Source organism: Engraulis encrasicolus, chromosome 22 (genome assembly GCF_034702125.1).
Source record: "Engraulis encrasicolus isolate BLACKSEA-1 chromosome 22, IST_EnEncr_1.0, whole genome shotgun sequence".
NCBI classification, from domain to species: domain Eukaryota; kingdom Metazoa; phylum Chordata; class Actinopteri; order Clupeiformes; family Engraulidae; genus Engraulis; species Engraulis encrasicolus.
The window spans coordinates 26122451-26139950 of record NC_085878.1 but is presented as its reverse complement, the minus strand read 5'-3'; the positions used below and the strand labels follow the sequence as shown (position 1 = coordinate 26139950).

Here is a 17500-nt window from a genome sequence, read left to right as displayed (position 1 = left end):
CCACACGTTGCCGGGCTGACACAAAGGCTCTGAAATCGCAGACTCTTACTGGCAGAGAGAAGTAAATAAAAGTCTGGACCCAAACAACCCGTTTGGAAGGCAGCAAGAGGTCCTTACTCCCGGAGTCGGGGACCACACACAGACCCAGAATGAGGGAGAATTGGCAAGTTTGCTGTTGAGTACTGCTACATCCAAGGACCAATCTATCACTCTACTTCTGACCATCTCTGATGAATGTTCTCTCTGGCAATCTCTCTCTCTCTCTCTCTCTTTTCTGTTCTTATCTTTTCCTTCCTTTCTTTCTCTCTTTCTCTCTTTTCTTTCTTTCTTTCTCTCTTTCTCTCTCTCTCACTCTCATAGACTTAAATGATATACCTAGGCGACCCCTCTCTGTTGCTGTTTGGGGGCAAATGGTGAATGGCAACTGTGGCTCAGTACGTGCCCCAACGCTTTGCAGTGCTTAATTGGGTCCATGAAGGCAAGCATGGAAAGTAGCGCTGGAAATCAAAGCGAAAAACAAAACTAAACAAACAGTCAGCGACCCACCAGAGTTCCTGTTGTTGCAGCCTGATACGCTTTGTTTACAGAATCAGTAGAGAAATAATGATCACTGTGTCTGAAAAATGAAATGGAGTGGTTGCGATCAATATGTAGAATTTATGAAAATCTCAACAGAGAGCACAGTAAAAGGACTTGGCAGCAGAAACATTCATGAAGTCCTTGCTAGGCTACAACGGGGCTCTTGCGAATGCAAGCAAGGCTGCGAAAAAATATTTTTGTTAGAGATAGTCTGCCTTCTTTTACCAAAGGCCTCGTCCTGAAGCCTGAACTAGTTTGGATGGCATTGTATTTTTTCGGGTTTTTATCTTTTTTGGTGCTGTGTAAAGCGATCCTCATTTTATCATCTCGGTTCGCCGTTTTGGCTTCGTCTGTATGTGTTTTCATTGTGCCTCTTTAGAATAACTGGAACCATGAACTGAAGTTGGTCAGTGATATGCAGTGCTATCTGATTGAGAGACGTGAGAGAAGCACAGAATTTCCCTCCACCCCCCTGCACCTCACATTGTGTGTCAAGTTCACAGAACGGTTTGCCACCAACTCCAATGGCCTTGATTTTCCCCTGTTAATCAGTCTCTTTTGTTGTACATTTTTTTGGTGAGAAACGCATAAGCTTGTACAACCTGATTAGGTTACAACTGTGCAGATTTTTTAAAAGCACATCTTTTTTTGTTCAGATCAGAGGAAATCCAAAGCACTCAAGGTCGCAATTTTTTATTGTTTTTTGCTACTTTTTCTAATCTTTTCGACCCTCATGTCAGGACGTAAGGTGAAGACACTGAAGCACTCCAGTTTCCTGTTTGAATTGCGACAGGTGCTTTTTAAGAAGCTAGAAGAATTCCATTTACCTGAAACCAAGAGGACGAAATGGATGCGCTTACAAAAAATAAGTTATGTGTACTAAACAGGGTCATGGAGAGTGTCGACTTTCCACCGAGTTTCCCTTTTTCACCCCCTAGCTTAAAGGATTTATCCGGAGTTGGAACAAGTTTGCCTGATTTTTGCATGTTTGGGATGAAATACAGTCACTCTAGAGCAAAATCAAGGCAAAAGGATGCGTTTTGAGAAAGTTTGATAATATCACGTTAGCCTCGTTAGCCATATCAGCTATGCAATATGAAAGATGCGGGCATCGTTTTTCGGCGGTTACACACATTTCAAAAACACAACATTTTAAAGTCTTGCACAGCTCAAAACAATGTCACACGTACCTCATAATATGTTGAGGGTATCCACACATAAACCGAAGTGTCCAAAGCCCTTCATGTATTCTTGAAAGGTCTGCAGAATGTGTTTTGTGAAGCTACTACCTTGAGAATATCTAAATTACGGTCAAGACAACTATTTGACACTAAAGTCCACCAAGTAGATTGCCGAGTGCGTCGCATCATCAGCTATGATTATTTCCATAGCGAGTAACCACAGCTGATGATGCGATTTTGCTCTAGAGTGACTGTATTTCATCCCAAACATGCAAAAATCAGGCAAACTTGTTCCAACTCCGGATAAATCCTTTAACTCTCTGCCATCAACTCTGTTGACCTTGATTCTCCCGTCGTCACCCTTCATCAGCCTCTTTTGGTTGTACATTTTTGTAGGCAACACGTACAGCTCAGCAACTGATATAGAAGGGGAACCATCTGGTCCCTTTGTGAGTGGAATGTCTTAATTGATGTGCGGCCCAGATTGCACGCTGATGATGAGTATCAGGGAAGATACCAGCCTCAGTGGACACACCTGTGGTGGGGAAACCATATCTGATCCTCCAGAAATGCACTCGAAATCGAAAATCTTTGAAGGCTTTTTTTTCCCTCTTTGTTTCTTTTTTTGTGTCTTCAGTGTTCCAGCCCAGTTCTCTTTTAGGCTAATTTTATGATGCCCTTGAAGAGAGGAGTAGGCAAACAACCTTTACGTAAGGGAGTTTTTTGTGCTTTTGTGTAGAACTATGCCTGCCACACTACTCGTATCTGTGTATTTTTGCTTGGGTGCCCACACATTTTTACAGGCTGCAGGTGTTCAGCTGCTCTGTTATAGCAGCTGCAGGTGTGCATCGGGTTGTGTGAGTGTCTCTGTTGTATGATATATGCGATGGTGCATAGTGCTGTGTCTGTATGTTGTGTGTATGTGTGTGTGTGTGAGCGAGCTTGTGGGTGGGTGAATACTTGTAGGATAGTATGTGCGGGTGTTTGTGTAGTGTGTGTGCGTGCGTGGGTGGATAAGTATATGGGTGTTTGTATAGTGTTTTGGTGTTTGTGTGTGTCTGTGTGTTGAGTTTACATATGTGTGTGTGTGTGTGTGTTTGTGTGGGGTGTATGGTGTTGAGTGTGGCTGCCCCAGTGGGACGGTTGCTGATTGCCAGGCTTGCCCCTCTGGGGCTCCCCAGGCCCCACTCTGCTCGTCTCGTCCTGATGGATTAAGTGCTCATTCGAGATGGCACTGAGGGGCACAAACCCTCGCTTACTCACACACTTTACCACCTCCCACCCCCCTCTTCCTCCTTTTACCCCCTTCCTCCTGCCCATCATACCCCCATCCTGCTTTGGTCCTTCCCTCTCCTCCTCCCCCTTCACCCCAATCTAGTTCTGCCTCCTCCTCCTCAAACCCTGCCATCATTCAGCTCTTCCTCTGACACCCCACTCCTCTCTTTCCTTCCCTCCCTCTCTCCCTCCAACACCCCAACTTATGTCGCTCTCCACCGTCCCAACTCCTCGTCTGCTCCTTCTGTCCACCTCCTCCACCCCTCTCCTCTTTCCTTCTTTATTTCCTTCTCCTTTTCCTCCTACTCCTGTCCTCCTCTCCTTCTCCTCCGCACACAAGAATCACCCCTCTCCAGCCCTCCTACTACCCCACCATCACCCCTCTTCAGCCTTTCTCCACCCCTCTCCTCTGCATCTCCATCTCCCCTCCTCCTCCTCCTCCTCCTCCTCCTCCTCCTCCACCCCTCTCCTCCCCCCACCCTCACTCCTTCTTTATTTCCTTCTCCTTTTCCTCCTACTCCTGTCCTCCTCTCCTTCTCCTCCGCACACAAGAATCACCCCTCTCCAGCCCTCCTACTACCCCACCATCACCCCTCTTCCATCACCCCTCTTCAGCCTTTCTCCACCCCTCTCCTCTGCATCTCCATCTCCCCTCCTCCTCCTCCTCCTCCTCCTCCTCCTCCTCCACCTCCCCTCTCCTCCCCCCCCCCTCTCTCCTCCTTCCCCCCCCATCACCCCTCTTCAGCCTTTCTCCACCCCTCTCCTCTCCATCTCCATCTCCCCTCCTCCTCTTTCTCCTCCTCCTCCACCACCCCTCTCCTCCCCCCACCATCACTCCTCCTTCCCCCACCATCACCCCTCTTCAGCCTTTCTCCACCCCTCTCCTCTGCATCTCCATCTCCCCTCCTCCTCCTCCTCCTCCTCCACCCCTCTCCTCCCCCCACCATCACTCCTCCTTCCCCCACCATCACCCCTCTTCAGCCTTTCTCCACCCCTCTCCTCTGCATCTCCATCTCCCCTCCTCCTCCTCCTCCTCCTCCTCCTCCACCCCTCTCCTCCCCCCACCATCACTCCTCCTTCCCCCACCATCACCCCTCTTCAGCCTTTCTCCACCCCTCTCCTCTCCATCTCCTCCTCCTCCTCCTCCTCCTCCTCCTCCTCCACCACCCCTCTCCTCCCCCCACCATCACTCCTCCTTCCCCCACCATCACCCCTCTTCAGCCTTTCTCCACCCCTCTCCTCTCCATCTCCTCCTCCTCCTCCTCCTCCTCCTTCTGCTATCACCACTCTTCAATCACCCGTGTGAGCGGCTTGACGTCTTGATGTCAGGGTGGTGTGAGGGAGGAGGCGGGCCACGCTGATCACAGTGAGGTGTGAAGACGTAGACTGACAGCTTTCACCCTCAGCTTTCATCAGACGCTCCCATCTCACGTCGCCACGGTGGTGACGCTGATTTACCGTCTCCGCCGTCTTTAACCCTTTACGTCTCCTGGCACCCTGCTTTGGTGGGCTTGCTGCTCTTTGTGATTGGGTAGGATTATTCGATGTTTAGTTCGATTAGTCTATCGGATGTAAGCTACTGTGTGTCCCTGCCATGCACGAGAGTTGAATTTTCTTGTTTTTTTATTTGTAGTATTTGGTAATTATCAGGCAGAATAGGACGGACAGGTTGTTGGGTTGAGTTGGGAGAAAGAGACGGGGAAGGGCCGGCAAAGGACCTGGGCTGGGAATCAAGCCCGGGTCGGCCGCATAGTAGACAAATGGAGTGCCCTACCGTTAGTGCCACGGGTAGGGCCTTTTCTTGTACATGTTGAAGAGTACCTAGGCAATATTACTACCTGGCCAAATAAAAACAAGTCCGACAGGCGGACAACAGATGCGTCCGTCTATGCCCGTTCTGAACCTTTTTTGCCCTAACGCCCCCTTGGCCTCCTCATAACCTGTCAAGGCAATTTATCAATAAGCCTACCATGTACTGTATAAGCCTGGATTTGAAAAAGTACCATAGGATTTCAACAGTGTTGGGCAATTTACTGAAAAACTGTAATGCATTGCTGATTACATGTTACTGTCTTTTCAAAATAATCCCTTACACTACATTTAGCAATGTGGGGACCTAAGGCGAATTTAGCTTAGGGGGGCCATCGGTCCATCCCATATCACATTTTTTTAAACATAAAATCTCTATTTTTGTTAGGCTATTTTTTTTTTTTTTAAATCACATTTTTTTTTTTTTTTTTTTTAATTACAAACATAAAAAACAGGCAAACATTACAACCCTTTCTGGACAGATTTCAATGAATAGGCTATTTGCAATTTTGCATAGGCCTACATTAAATAAACTAAAATGTGAAATTCTCTTTTCACTTTAATATGAGAGCAGTGATGTCCCCCCCTCACTGAAGTGTTATTTCATGTGTGAGCATGATGCTGTCACCTATTTGAAGTGACGTTGATGTTGGATTTCATGGAATACTTTTAAATGCCGCTTTGGGAAGAAAACAGAGTAGGCGACAGGTGAACTGTATTTCTGTCAAAACAGTGGTTTGCAGGCGTTTGCGTTTTCACGTGGATATTGTCTTCGTGGACCGTAACAGACAAACCGTAAGTTCCATAAACTAATCAATGAGACATTGGCTACGTGTACATGATGTTTTTAAGTCCGATTTAATAAATGCGATTTAAATAGATCGGATTAAGAGTTATTTTGCGATGTGTATACATGGCACTTTCACTTAAATGCGATTAAACGTCTGGGGAAAATAAAGCATTGCGATTGGACTGAGGACGCACGTGCTGAGCGAGCCAAATAAGGCACGGGGGCGTGGTTCAATGCCACCGAGATGCAGGTCATCTTCCCCACGAAAATCGTTGCCTCAGGCGGACTGAAATCACAACATTTCCCCCTTTCTCCCTGGATCATTTACAATGCTACATTAGCTACCCTGTTAGCATAGAAAAACGAGTGGTCAAATGGTAATGTGGAGTAACTTTGTTGTGCTTCATTACTTCGTGGGGCACTTTTACATCAATATATGGAAGCCACAACATTTATAGTCGCTTAGGGACTTTAAATTAAGCAAAACTTTCATGTGAAAATCAACAGGAAGTGCCGCCATGTTTTTCTCACTGGCAAAGAGCACGGTTGGTTTGCACGCATGAGCTCCAGGCCAAAACTGAGCGACTGCCACCTTGTGGACACAAGAGGGAATCACAGGAGGGAATCACAATTCAGAAACGCATCACGGGAGGGAAACACATCACGGGAGGGCGGACGGACGGACGGACGGACGGACACCAAAGCCTCTTATAGAGATGCGTGGGACGCATCTAAAAATCTGCGAAGAGTCCTGTTCATCCAGGTGATGGTAGACAAGGGAGCCCACAGCTACACTCCTTTTGGTTATTAGCCCATTAACACTGCTACTGTTTACGTACACATCTCTAAGAGATTGATTCTTGAGAGATAGTAAGGTGAGACGGTGAAAGTGTGACCGAGTGTGGAGTCGACAGTCCATTTCACACACACAGACACACACACACGCTCGCTGACTGTGTCCACTGATTGGGTCCTGTGGGGGTAGAAAGAGGCTTGTTGGGAATGGGGATGTGGATGGGGGGAAGCTGCAACTTCTATGGGATGATGAAGTGAAAGGGATTTGATCTCCAGGGATGTGACCTTTGGTAGGGGCGGAGTGGAGAGAGTAGTGATTGGAGGGTGGGGACCAGGGGGGTAGACGCGAGAGGGGAAGGGTAGTGGAGGCAGTCGGTTGGTGCGTAAAGGAAGTGGCAGGATGTGTTGGTGTGCTGGGGGGTTGTTGGGCAGTGGTGTCAGTGATGATAATGATGGGGGGGGTGGGGGCTGGGTGCAGGGTACATGACGATTGGGGGGAGGTGAGATCAGAAGCTGATGTGGAGATGGTGGGTGTGTTGCACGCGCTTGTTCATTGTATGTGTGTCTGTGTGTGTGTGTATGTGTGTATGTGTGGTGGGGGGATGGCTTGGTCAGTCCTCCTCATCCTCCTCATGGGTTTGATGTTTTAATCAGTGCGTGGAGCTAAGCGCTCGTGTGTGTATTTGCTCTGGAGCCGTGGAGAATTTCATTTGGTCTGGGGCTCAGTTCATATCCTGGCCTCCCTCTCACTGGTACATTTCTCTCTCTCTCTCCCACATAACACTTTTCTGCCTTTCTCTCTTTCTCTCTCTCTGTCTCTGTCTCTGTCTCTCTCTCTCTCTGTCTCTCTCTCTCTGTCTCTCTTTCTCTCTCTCTCTCTCTCTCTCTCTGTCTCTGTCTCTGTCGCTCTCTCCCTTTCTCACTCTCTATCTCTCTGTCTCTCTCTCTCTCTCTCTCTCTCTCTCTCTCTCTCATCAGTCTTCCTCTACTTGTATTCTTTCCTTCCTACATCGCTCTCCCTGACATCCTCCTACTCCTCCTCCTCTCTCTTTCTCCGCTCTGTTCTGTTCTCCATCCCTGCAGCCTTACTGTGCGTATGTTTGTTCTCTCTCTCTCTCTCTGGTTCTCTGCTTTTCTCCCACTCACTTTCCTCCAGTCCTTTATATTCTTTAGCTCTGTCTTTCTTCCCTGAGACAATCAGAAGGGGCCATCTATCCTTTTTCAATCAAAACAGGCGGTGATTACCTCCCAGAAGAGGGGCGAGCGTGGTGCCCAGAGCTGGCATGTCGAATCAGTCTCTCAGATGAGTAATCAGGCCTGACACCGCTCATTTCAGACCCGCAAGGGGAGCGAGAAAGGAAGGGGGAAGAGAGAGCTTGAGAGAGTGAGAGGGAGATCGAGCGCCCAGATCGAGTTTCGAGTCTGCCTCAAACTGCCCAACCCCTGGGGGGCTTATGACTCCTTGTCCACTCCACTGTACCTGCATGCGCTACTCCACCTTTTTCTGTACACCTGCACACACAACACACACACACACACACACACACACACACACACACACACACACACACACACACACACACACACACACACACACACACACACACACACACATACAGTACACATGTGCAAGCATGTAGGTACTTTGAGAGAGGCTTCTCTGACAGGAAGACTGTGCTGTGTGCAGCAGATTTTTGCAGGACTGACTCATCTGAGGGCTTGTAGTCGTCCTGCATCGTAGAGCAGTACCGTGGAAGTGATCGCTGCTTCCTGCCGAGTGATATGAAGTAGTGCATTACTGGTAGTGCTGAGTGCACCTTCCAACTGACATTGGCCCATCATTCTTGACTTTTAAAGGTGTTTTCTTTGTTTGTTTTGTTTTCTTTTCTTTTTTGAAAATGGCCATTGTAAAGTGTTAACATTGCACTGGAGCTTGTATCTCTTGTTGATCAGTGGCTTGCTGCTGAGACTATGACCACATTGATATATTTTTTTCACCTTGTCAGAACCAATGCATCTCTGAAACTTTCGTAATTGAAGTAGACATGACGTGGTTTTAGTAACTTGAAGTACATTTAAGGCATTACCTCGATTGTTGGTCAAGTGCAAGGAGTTGTCGAGAATGAAAGACTTGGGTAACATAGTCATGCAATCAGCAGGTGGTCTGCTTTCAATGGGCCAAATGTGTTTTGCAAAGTTGCTGGAAATGGTGATTTGAGGGCTGAGAAATTGGTTCACTGGTGTTTTTTGCAATGTCATTCAGAACTTCTATCACACAGTGCTCTGCACAGGGAGGAAACTGTCAGACTCACGACTTCCAAACACGACCAGAAAATCCGCATCGAGGAGATTTCACTTTTTTTTTTGTTCCCCCATGTCTTCACTCACACTCAAAGCCAAGCATTCCGAATCCACGCTGGGTCCGAATGCCTTTCCAATCTGTCATGTTTCAGAATCTGAAAACTCTGAAAGCTGCGGGGAGGAGAGACATAAATTTGCCAATGTTACGGATGCATTTGGAAAGAAATATCTGTGGATGTGGTCTCTTGGATGCATGCAGCTGTAGTTGGTGGTGGTGGGGGGAGCAATCGGAGTATGCTTTGCACCGTTCCGCTCCATGTGGGTTGCATTGGGACAAAAGCCATTATTACTGGATCTGTCCATAATATGATGCTGGGATTCCCCCCCCCTCTAAAACATGACACGGCAGAGGCAATGAGTTCAGACAGTGCTGTGAGGTCAAGATGTGAGCTCTGCACCGTGTATTCTGTACAGGTAGGTCTGTAGGTCTACGATGATCTGAAGGCTAGACTGAATAGCCAAAACACAAGACTGAATGCCAATAGCTACACAGTGTTGTAGCAGGACTAAGTTAACCCCTACTCTGGAGGAGACAGTGACTTGGTTCTGTCTGTGTGTTTTCCACCTAGGAATTCCTGATGCATCTTCTAGCAATCTCCTTCCATCATGCCATTCCATTGTCAGCTTTGTGGAGGCTACCAATATTTTTTGCATGCCAGTGCAAATGTAACATAAAACATAGGCTTAATCTAGGTGTTAGCAGTTTGCAAATGTTCATTCATAAAATGTAATACCCTGAGAATGGAATGCGTCATTTAGCCTGTAATTTAGACTATACTTCATAAAGTAAGTTCTGGTTAGGGACTTCTTGTTATTCAACACAAGTTTTCCCCAACACGCGTATGATTTCTCCCCCGTCATTACCGTCACATCCCAAATGTTGACACTCAATTCTGTTGTTTAGATAGTTATTCAACACACACATATACACACTATACACTAGTGGTGACAACAATGATCGATTCGGCGATCCGAATCGATCCGGGGCATGGACGACCCAGATCCAGATCCGGCAAGTTCCAGAATCAATCCGGCAATTTTTTTAAGTTTCAATTACTTCCATGGATATTTCGGGAGCAAATGAATGTTAAATTAAATAAAAACACTACAAAACATTGCAAGACTGATACAGACTGATACAGAAAACGGCCAATAAATTGTTGCTCAGTATCTGACTACTTGTATTTCCTCATCATGGCTGAACATTTGCTTTGCGTTCAGTAGAAATGTAATGCATTGCAATGCATTGTAGAATTGAATCGAATCGGATTGGATCTAATAGAATCGAATCGAATCGGATCTACTACCTCCCGAATCGTGATCGAATCGGATCGTGAGGGCAGTGCCGATCCACACCACTACTATACACACACATGAATATGCACCAAAAATTAAAAGCAATGCAGTTTGTATGTTCCAGAGAGCAGCTGAGTCGTGTGTGAGTATAATGAAGAGAAAGATCTGGAGAGATCTTCATTTCCTTTGTGCATGTGGATTTCGTGTGTCAGCATATTTGCTAGAGCATCTAACAACATTGCAACACTGCCACTGAAAAACAACATTGACATCACAAAGATTTCTTTCTACTGATGTGACTCAAGTGCTTTACGTTTGAGTCAACAGTCAGCTTAGAAGTATTCATTTTAACAGTAGGGACAGACAGCAGGCGTGGAAAGAGGCGGAAGTAATTGAGCAGGTGGCAAAAGCTGCAAAAGAGTTTCAAGCACTGAGGGCGTCAAAAGCATTGAAAGAAGTTGAACTCATGTGAATGAGCTTGGCGACAGCAGGCAGCAGCCAATGGGATGTTAAGTTAACATTTTTCTAAACACAAGCTTCGGGTGGCCGCTCTCCCTGATCGAACGATCTAGGTTGAATTGTTTGCTGCGTTCATTGCCCCTGATCTGTGCTTTCCAGGTGGGACTCTGCATTGATTTAGCACTTTCAACTCTTGCTGTCTGTCACTACAGTCAGGAGTGTGTCTCTCGAAAGCATCTTTGCTAACTAAGTTAGCAACTTACTTGGTTGCAATGCAGTTTCGCATTGGCAACCTACTAGATTGCTAACTGGTTTGCAACTATGCTTTTGAGAAACGGGGTCCTGGTCTTAGACAGTTCTGTTGGTGGAATAGCAGAATATTCAAAGTGTATATGTATGTTTTGTTTTGTTTATGAACATGATGCTGTGAGGAGGAGGGGTAAGACACTGGGAGCCAACCACGTGAGCTAATTTTTTTGACCGACAGCGGTTTCCAACAATCAGGTTGAGTTGTGCGCAGCCAGGGGGAAACAAAAATTGTGAACCCATGTATAGCTGTGGACTCTGCAGGTCTGCAGGCCTGCTGTGGCTGAAGAAGCATAAAGCGGACAATGCCTCCCCCCTGCTACCACCTCTCTCTGCCCAACCTCTCTGCACACACTCCTTTCACCTGCTGCTCACCATTCACTTGTCCTTCCCTCATCCTCCTCCTCTTCCTCCTCTTCCTCCTCTTCTCCTCTCCCCCTGCCCACCCTGCCACTCTTCTTCCTTATTTGCCCACTGCTCCTACTTCTCCTCTTCTCTCACCTCTCCATGTCCTCTCTTCCCTGCCCACTCTCCAACTCCTTGTGCCTCCACTCTAGTTTCTCCTCCCTCCCCGCTTCTCCCTCTCCCTGCCTATTCTCCTCCCTACCTGCTGTCCTCCTCCTCCTCCCTTTCCTTCTGCTGATTTCCCTCCCCTGTGTGTCCCCCTGCCTGCTCCACCTCATGCTTCTCTCTCTCTCTCTCTCTCTCTCTCTCTCTCTCTCTCTCTCTCTCTCTCTCTCTCTCTCTCTCTCTCTCTCTCTCTCTCTCTCTCTCTCTCTCTCTCTCTCTCTCTCTCTCTCTCTCTCTCTCTCTCTCTCTCTCTCTCTCTCTCTCCACAATCATACTCATCCTTCTCTTCTCTCACCTCTCTACACCCACACTCCAGTCCTCACCCATTCCTCCCTGCCCACTCTCCTTGCCCCCCTCCTCTCCCACTCCTATTCTCCTCCTCTTCTGTTCATCTTCCTTTTCAAGCCTCCCCCTTGTTCCTCCTCTGCTCTCCTCCTGCCTGCTCCTGCTCCTGCTCCTGCTCCTGCTCCTGCTCCTGCTCCTGCTCCTGCTCCTGCTCCTGCTCCTGCTCCACCAGGGGAGAGCTTAATAGAATGGGGCACCATGGAGCTGTTGTGGTGCTGTGGCCTTGGCCTGGCTCAGAGTGCTGCGGTTGCAGAGAACTGTGTTTGCCCACGAGAGACTGTTTGTTCTCTGCGTGCGTGCTGGTGTGTGCTGTTTGTGCGTGTGTGCGTGCACGCACGTGTTGGTGCGTGCGTGCGTGCGTGCACGCACGTGTGTGTGTGTGTCCGTCCTTTACTACATGTTTCAGTTTGATCTAGTGTGTGTCTTCTCCTGTAGAGTGTGTCGGTGTGCACTGTTGTGTGTGTCAGAGAGTGTGTTCGTGTGGTTGGTGGCTCTCCTCTCTCCACTCGTCCCTCCTGTGTTTGTTTTCACTCTCCCACTTTTGGGCTCGAGGAATGTTACACATCCGCCCTGTGTGTGTGTGTGTGTGAGAGAGAGGGATACTGTCCCCCAGTAGTCGTGTGTGAATCCCTCTCCCCACATGCATATTTCATGTGCCAGCCCTTTACACTGCCAGTGGGCATGGTAACAACCTGCCCTCAGGGGTGTGTGTGTGTGTGTTAGTGTACACGTGTGTGCGTGTGTGTGGTTTATATCAACTTGTTAGTCTGTGTGTGTGTCTGAAATGTACCAGTGGGTTTGACTGCCGTGTGTGTGTGTGTGTGTGTAGTCTGCAGTGCGTGTGAAAGTAGGCACGCTCTGGCATCTCTAGCACGAGGCTTGTGTGTCTGCATGTCCACCTCTGTCTCACGGAACATCCCATTGAAGGGGGGGAGAGGGGGGGATGGGCAGCGGTGCCAGTGGGGGAGGGCAGATTGAGAAGAGAGGAACGATGGGATGAGTGGAACATACAGGGAGAGCGAAAGACGGAGAGGAAGGGAGAGAAGAGCCGGTGAGAGAGAGAGAGAGAGATAAAGAAAGAGAGAGAGAGAGAGAGGGAGGGTTAGAAGGGTGCTGGTCTTCCTTCGTGCTGCCGTGATGTGCCCCTGAGGCCCCCTTCTTCATATGTTTATCTCTCTCAGTTTATCCCTCTTTCTCAGTTAAACATTCTCTCTCTTTCTCTCCTTTGCTCACGAACTCACAATCACTCTACCCTCTACCTCTCTCTCTCTCTCTCTCTTCTACCTTGGACATGTTGCCCAGTTTTCTCTTTCTCAGCCTCTCAATCACTCTTTCACCTTTCTTCCTCCTTTCTGTCAGACATTGTCTTTTGAATCAAATAGCCTATCTCTCTCTCTCTCTCTCTCTCTCTCTCTCTCGCTCTCGCTCTCGCTCTCGCTCCCTCTCTCTCTCTCTCTCTCTCTCTCTCCTCCCCCTCTCTCTCCATCTCCTCCATGGTTGTCTTCTAAGTATAGTGTGTGTGTGGTGGATGTTGTCCTGAGGAGCCCTTGTGTGGCTCAGAGCTGTTATTGTACAGAGCTCATTAGAGCCAGAGGTGACAGCGGAGGGGCAGCACTCTGACACACACACACACACACACACACACACACACACACACACACACACACACACACACACACACACACACACACACACACACACACACACACACACACACACAGACACACACAGACACACCACACCGACACACACAAAAACGCACTCTCTCTCTCACACACACACACACACACACACACACACACACACACACACTCACTCACACACACACACACACACACACACACACACACACACACACACACAGTCTCTGAAGCCTTGGCCCCATAGCATCCTGTGTGGTCTTGCTGCCTGTCTAAAGCCTGTTGGGTCAGTCTTGCTTTGTCTTCAGGAAGTGCTAAGGAGGTGTGAAATAAGAGAGCACCATAGCTTTAGCGTCTCTTCATCTCTTCTCTGCTTTTGTATTGTGTGATCTTTTAATTGTTTTCAAATTTTAACGATGCATTTTTTTTTTTTGCTTCCCCTCTTTCCCACGCAACCCCTTCCCTCCCCCTCTCTGTCATTTCTTTCTTTCTTTCTTTCTTTCTTTCTTTCTTTCTTTCTTTCACTCTTTCTTTCTTTCTCTCTTTCCTTCTCTCATTCCTTCCCGATTCCTCTCCATCAGCAAATGGTGATGAGCCTTCGTGTGTCGGAGCTTCAGGTCCTGCTGGGCTACGCGGGCCGCAACAAGCACGGCCGCAAGCACGAGCTGCTAACCAAGGCCCTGCACCTGCTCAAGGCCGGCTGCAGCCCCGCCGTGCAGCTCAAAATCAAGGTATCAACAGTTAAATGTTGCCTGGTTAACACCAGACGATCTCACAATTGAGGCTACCTATGTAATGGCCATTTATTGGGTGTTACGAATGTGTCATTTGGCATACGTAGCCCATAGGTAATCTTGACAGTTGTATCTATTCAAACAAACTGCTGTCACCGTCTGTTCACCCCTCCCTGCTCTCTGATTGGAGCCCACGATCTGGTGTCGTCGCTGAGGGTTAGAATCCATGTTCTCTGTCAGATCGGAATGATTGTGCAAAGCAGCATGAGATTTCCCTGGCTAAGATCTGTGCAAGGTTGGCAGATTTGACTGATCTTGACTTATCATCCCCCCCAAAAAAACGCCTGAATGCACTAAATCCCACCCAATTTGATCTAAATTCCATTGGTGTGCATGGCCACCAATCAGAAAAGTTGCCCCAAACCTTTTGTACTTACAGACGGTCATCCTCAACAGCCCAGTTGAGCAGTAAACATCCCAGTCTGGCAATACTGGATCGGATAGTCTATATATGCTGTTTGGTGAATGCAGGTTGATGGAATTGCTTTGAACTGAGTGTATACCATTTTTGTTGTTCAAATTTTGGGCCTCTTGCTTATAGGCTTAATTCAGCTCTTTTCCCATCATATAAAACTGGCCTTATTATAGCATGCGTATTGACTGACTTAAAAAGTGGTGCAATGACAATATTAATTAATCCATTCATTCATCCATCCATTTAGGGACTGAAGATTAAAGTTAACCTTGTGGCTATAATCTTGTATATTATGTATAGCCTTGTATACCCTTTTAATGTTATCAATATATGCTTTTCCTCATGTTAAATTAATAAACTTAAAAATTTTTGTTCATTCTTTCCAGGAGCTGTACCGCCGCCGCTTCCCCACTAAGCTAGTGTCTCCCTCCGAGCTGGCGCTGCCCGGCTCACACGCCCACGCGCCCACCCCGGGCTCGCTACCCGCCGGCCTGGCGCAGCTGGCCTTCGACGGGCACCACGGCGCAGCACCCTCGCCCCTATTGCCGCTATCGCTGCTGGGCGCGGCCACCAAGCACGAGCTGGGCGTGGGCTCGCTACCACACCTGCCCGCCGCCCTGCACCCCGTGCACCCCGACGTCAAGCTGCAGAGGCTGCCCTTCTACGACCTGCTCGACGAGCTCATCAAACCCACAAGCCTCGGTGAGATGGAGTGAGCGTCTGTTGGTCTGAGTATGCACGTTTGTGTTTCCTTGTGTGTGTGTGTGTGTGTGTGTGTGTGTGTGTGTGTGTGTGTGTGTGTGTGTGTGTGTGTGTGTGTGTGTGTGTGTGTGTGTGTGTGTGTGTGTGTGTGTGTGTGTGTTTGTGTTTGTGTTTGTGTTTGTTTGTGCGGGTATGCGTGTCAGAGACTGTTGGTGTGCGTGTTTGTGTGTTGCCATGTATGTTGGCGTTAATGTGTTCCAGAGAGAAAGTATGTTTGACTTTGTGTGTCTATTTGTGTGCGTCTGTATATTTTTGTGTGTCTGAGTATATGTGGTTTTGTGTGTGTGGGAGAGGAATTGCTATGCAGATGGGGGTTGTGTATGGATTAATGTTTGTTTTGTGTTTGGTGATGTCCTACTTTGTGTTGTTTGTGTGTGCATCACTGTTTGCGTGGATTGGAGATGTTTGCTGCTCGTGTTTGTGTTTGTGCCTATATGCTCATCTGTGTTTGTATGGATGGGGATTGGATGATGGCGCTATCATCTGCAAGCCTGCTCATGCTCCAGTGGTCGGACACACACACACACACACACACACACACACACACACACACACACACACACACACACACACACACACACACACACACACACACACACACACACACGTTCAGGGTCTCAATCAAGCGCACAAGGGTGCAAGCGTGCATTCCAGTTCCGCCTTGTTTTTTCTATGCTACTAGTCTGGCGGAGTGTTTGTCCATCTCCCTGGCAACCGGAGTGAGTGTGTGCCTGCTCTTGTGCTAGGAGTGCGCGCTCACTTGGACACCCTCTCCAACAATAGCAGCAAGGCATCTAGCACACTGGGTCGCAGGAAATAATGGGAAAAAATAGGTCTGCACCAAAATATTTCACATCTACCCCAAAGTGCCCGAGCCCAGTTTATTTTCTGCTGTTTTCTGAAGCCGCATCGGTCATATTGTCTGATGCAACAAGGCCCAGATTCAGGCCTTTTTAAAAACATCTTTATTGATTTTCCCTGATGAATCAATGTAGCTATTTAGGACCAACATTTCACTGGTGCATTATAAGGTTTTATTCTGGGGTATACTTTTCCGCAATCTATCTTGGCGCGTTTTACAGCCAATAGACCTAGTATATAAAATCAAGTTTGCATTCTTGAACTTTGAAATATTGTAAATGTTATTAATATTACTTTGGGGGTTTGAGGGTGATCACCACTCTGTTTTAAGGGACCAATCAGTAGCCCTGAGAAGAAGTGGCTCTTTCATTTCAGTCGGGTTTTTTTTCCATTAATAATTTTTCTTTTCCTTTTCTTTCGAAAAGCATGGCCATTTTATCCTATCAAAACGTGTCTGGAAATCTCCCTTAACACACCCTCTCTCTCAGCTATTCCGAGAATCAAATTCCTTATTAGTGCATTCTGCTGTGAAACAGAAAATGTTCAGGCCATATGCTACATAAATACTTGATATCCGGACCAGACGTCTTTATCTTGTGCGTCTGCTGCACTGCTGGGAAGTTTGCAGCAAGTGGGAATCGTGTATGTTTCAGCTTGACATCTTCAAAGGGCCTAGAAAACTTGCCAGCATCAGTAAACATTCATTTAAAGCCATCAGTAAACACAATTTTAATTATTCTTGAGGCATACAGTCGTTTTTTTTTATAAGATCATTGTACGCTCTTTTTCAACTTGAACTGGCTAACATGTCCCTCCTTTGTTTATGCCACCCTCATTTGTTGACACTGTTTTTGAAAGGGTGCTTTGTCTCTTAACTTAATATTTACAGCTGAAAGAATGTCAGATATTACTCTTCAATTGTTCAGCAGAATAATTCAGTTACCTACAGTAAATGTTTAACTGACCTGTCTCTGCGGTATGCACGCAGGCATGCACGCACCACACATTGCGACGGAACGGATGTTGACCTACAGAGAGGTGTAAACCTGCTAGTAGATAGCCTGAATGTATCATTTTGTTAGGAAAATTCTGTTTTCAGGCTCTTTTATTAGCTAACTTGCCACTATCTGCGAGTTGCTGTAATTTAACCTGGTTTGCAACTAAACCACCTCCATGGATAAAACGGTCTGGATGCTGGTTGCCTGCATGGAAGTCCAGTAGATGCCTTTGGTCTTGACTCTGGGACAATGTCACATGACCTT

General features: G+C 47.4%; 1 protein-coding gene across 1 annotated transcript in view; it reads left to right on the top strand.

The window, feature by feature from the left end:
• Positions 1–17500, top strand: part of pias1a (protein inhibitor of activated STAT, 1a) — a 67756-nt gene that overhangs the window by 11105 nt on the left and 39151 nt on the right. The window contains exons 4-5 of the mRNA XM_063188043.1: positions 13988–14137; positions 15002–15317. Coding sequence (XP_063044113.1) covers positions 13988–14137; positions 15002–15317 — 466 coding nt within the window. The remainder of the gene's footprint in view (positions 1–13987; positions 14138–15001; positions 15318–17500) is intronic.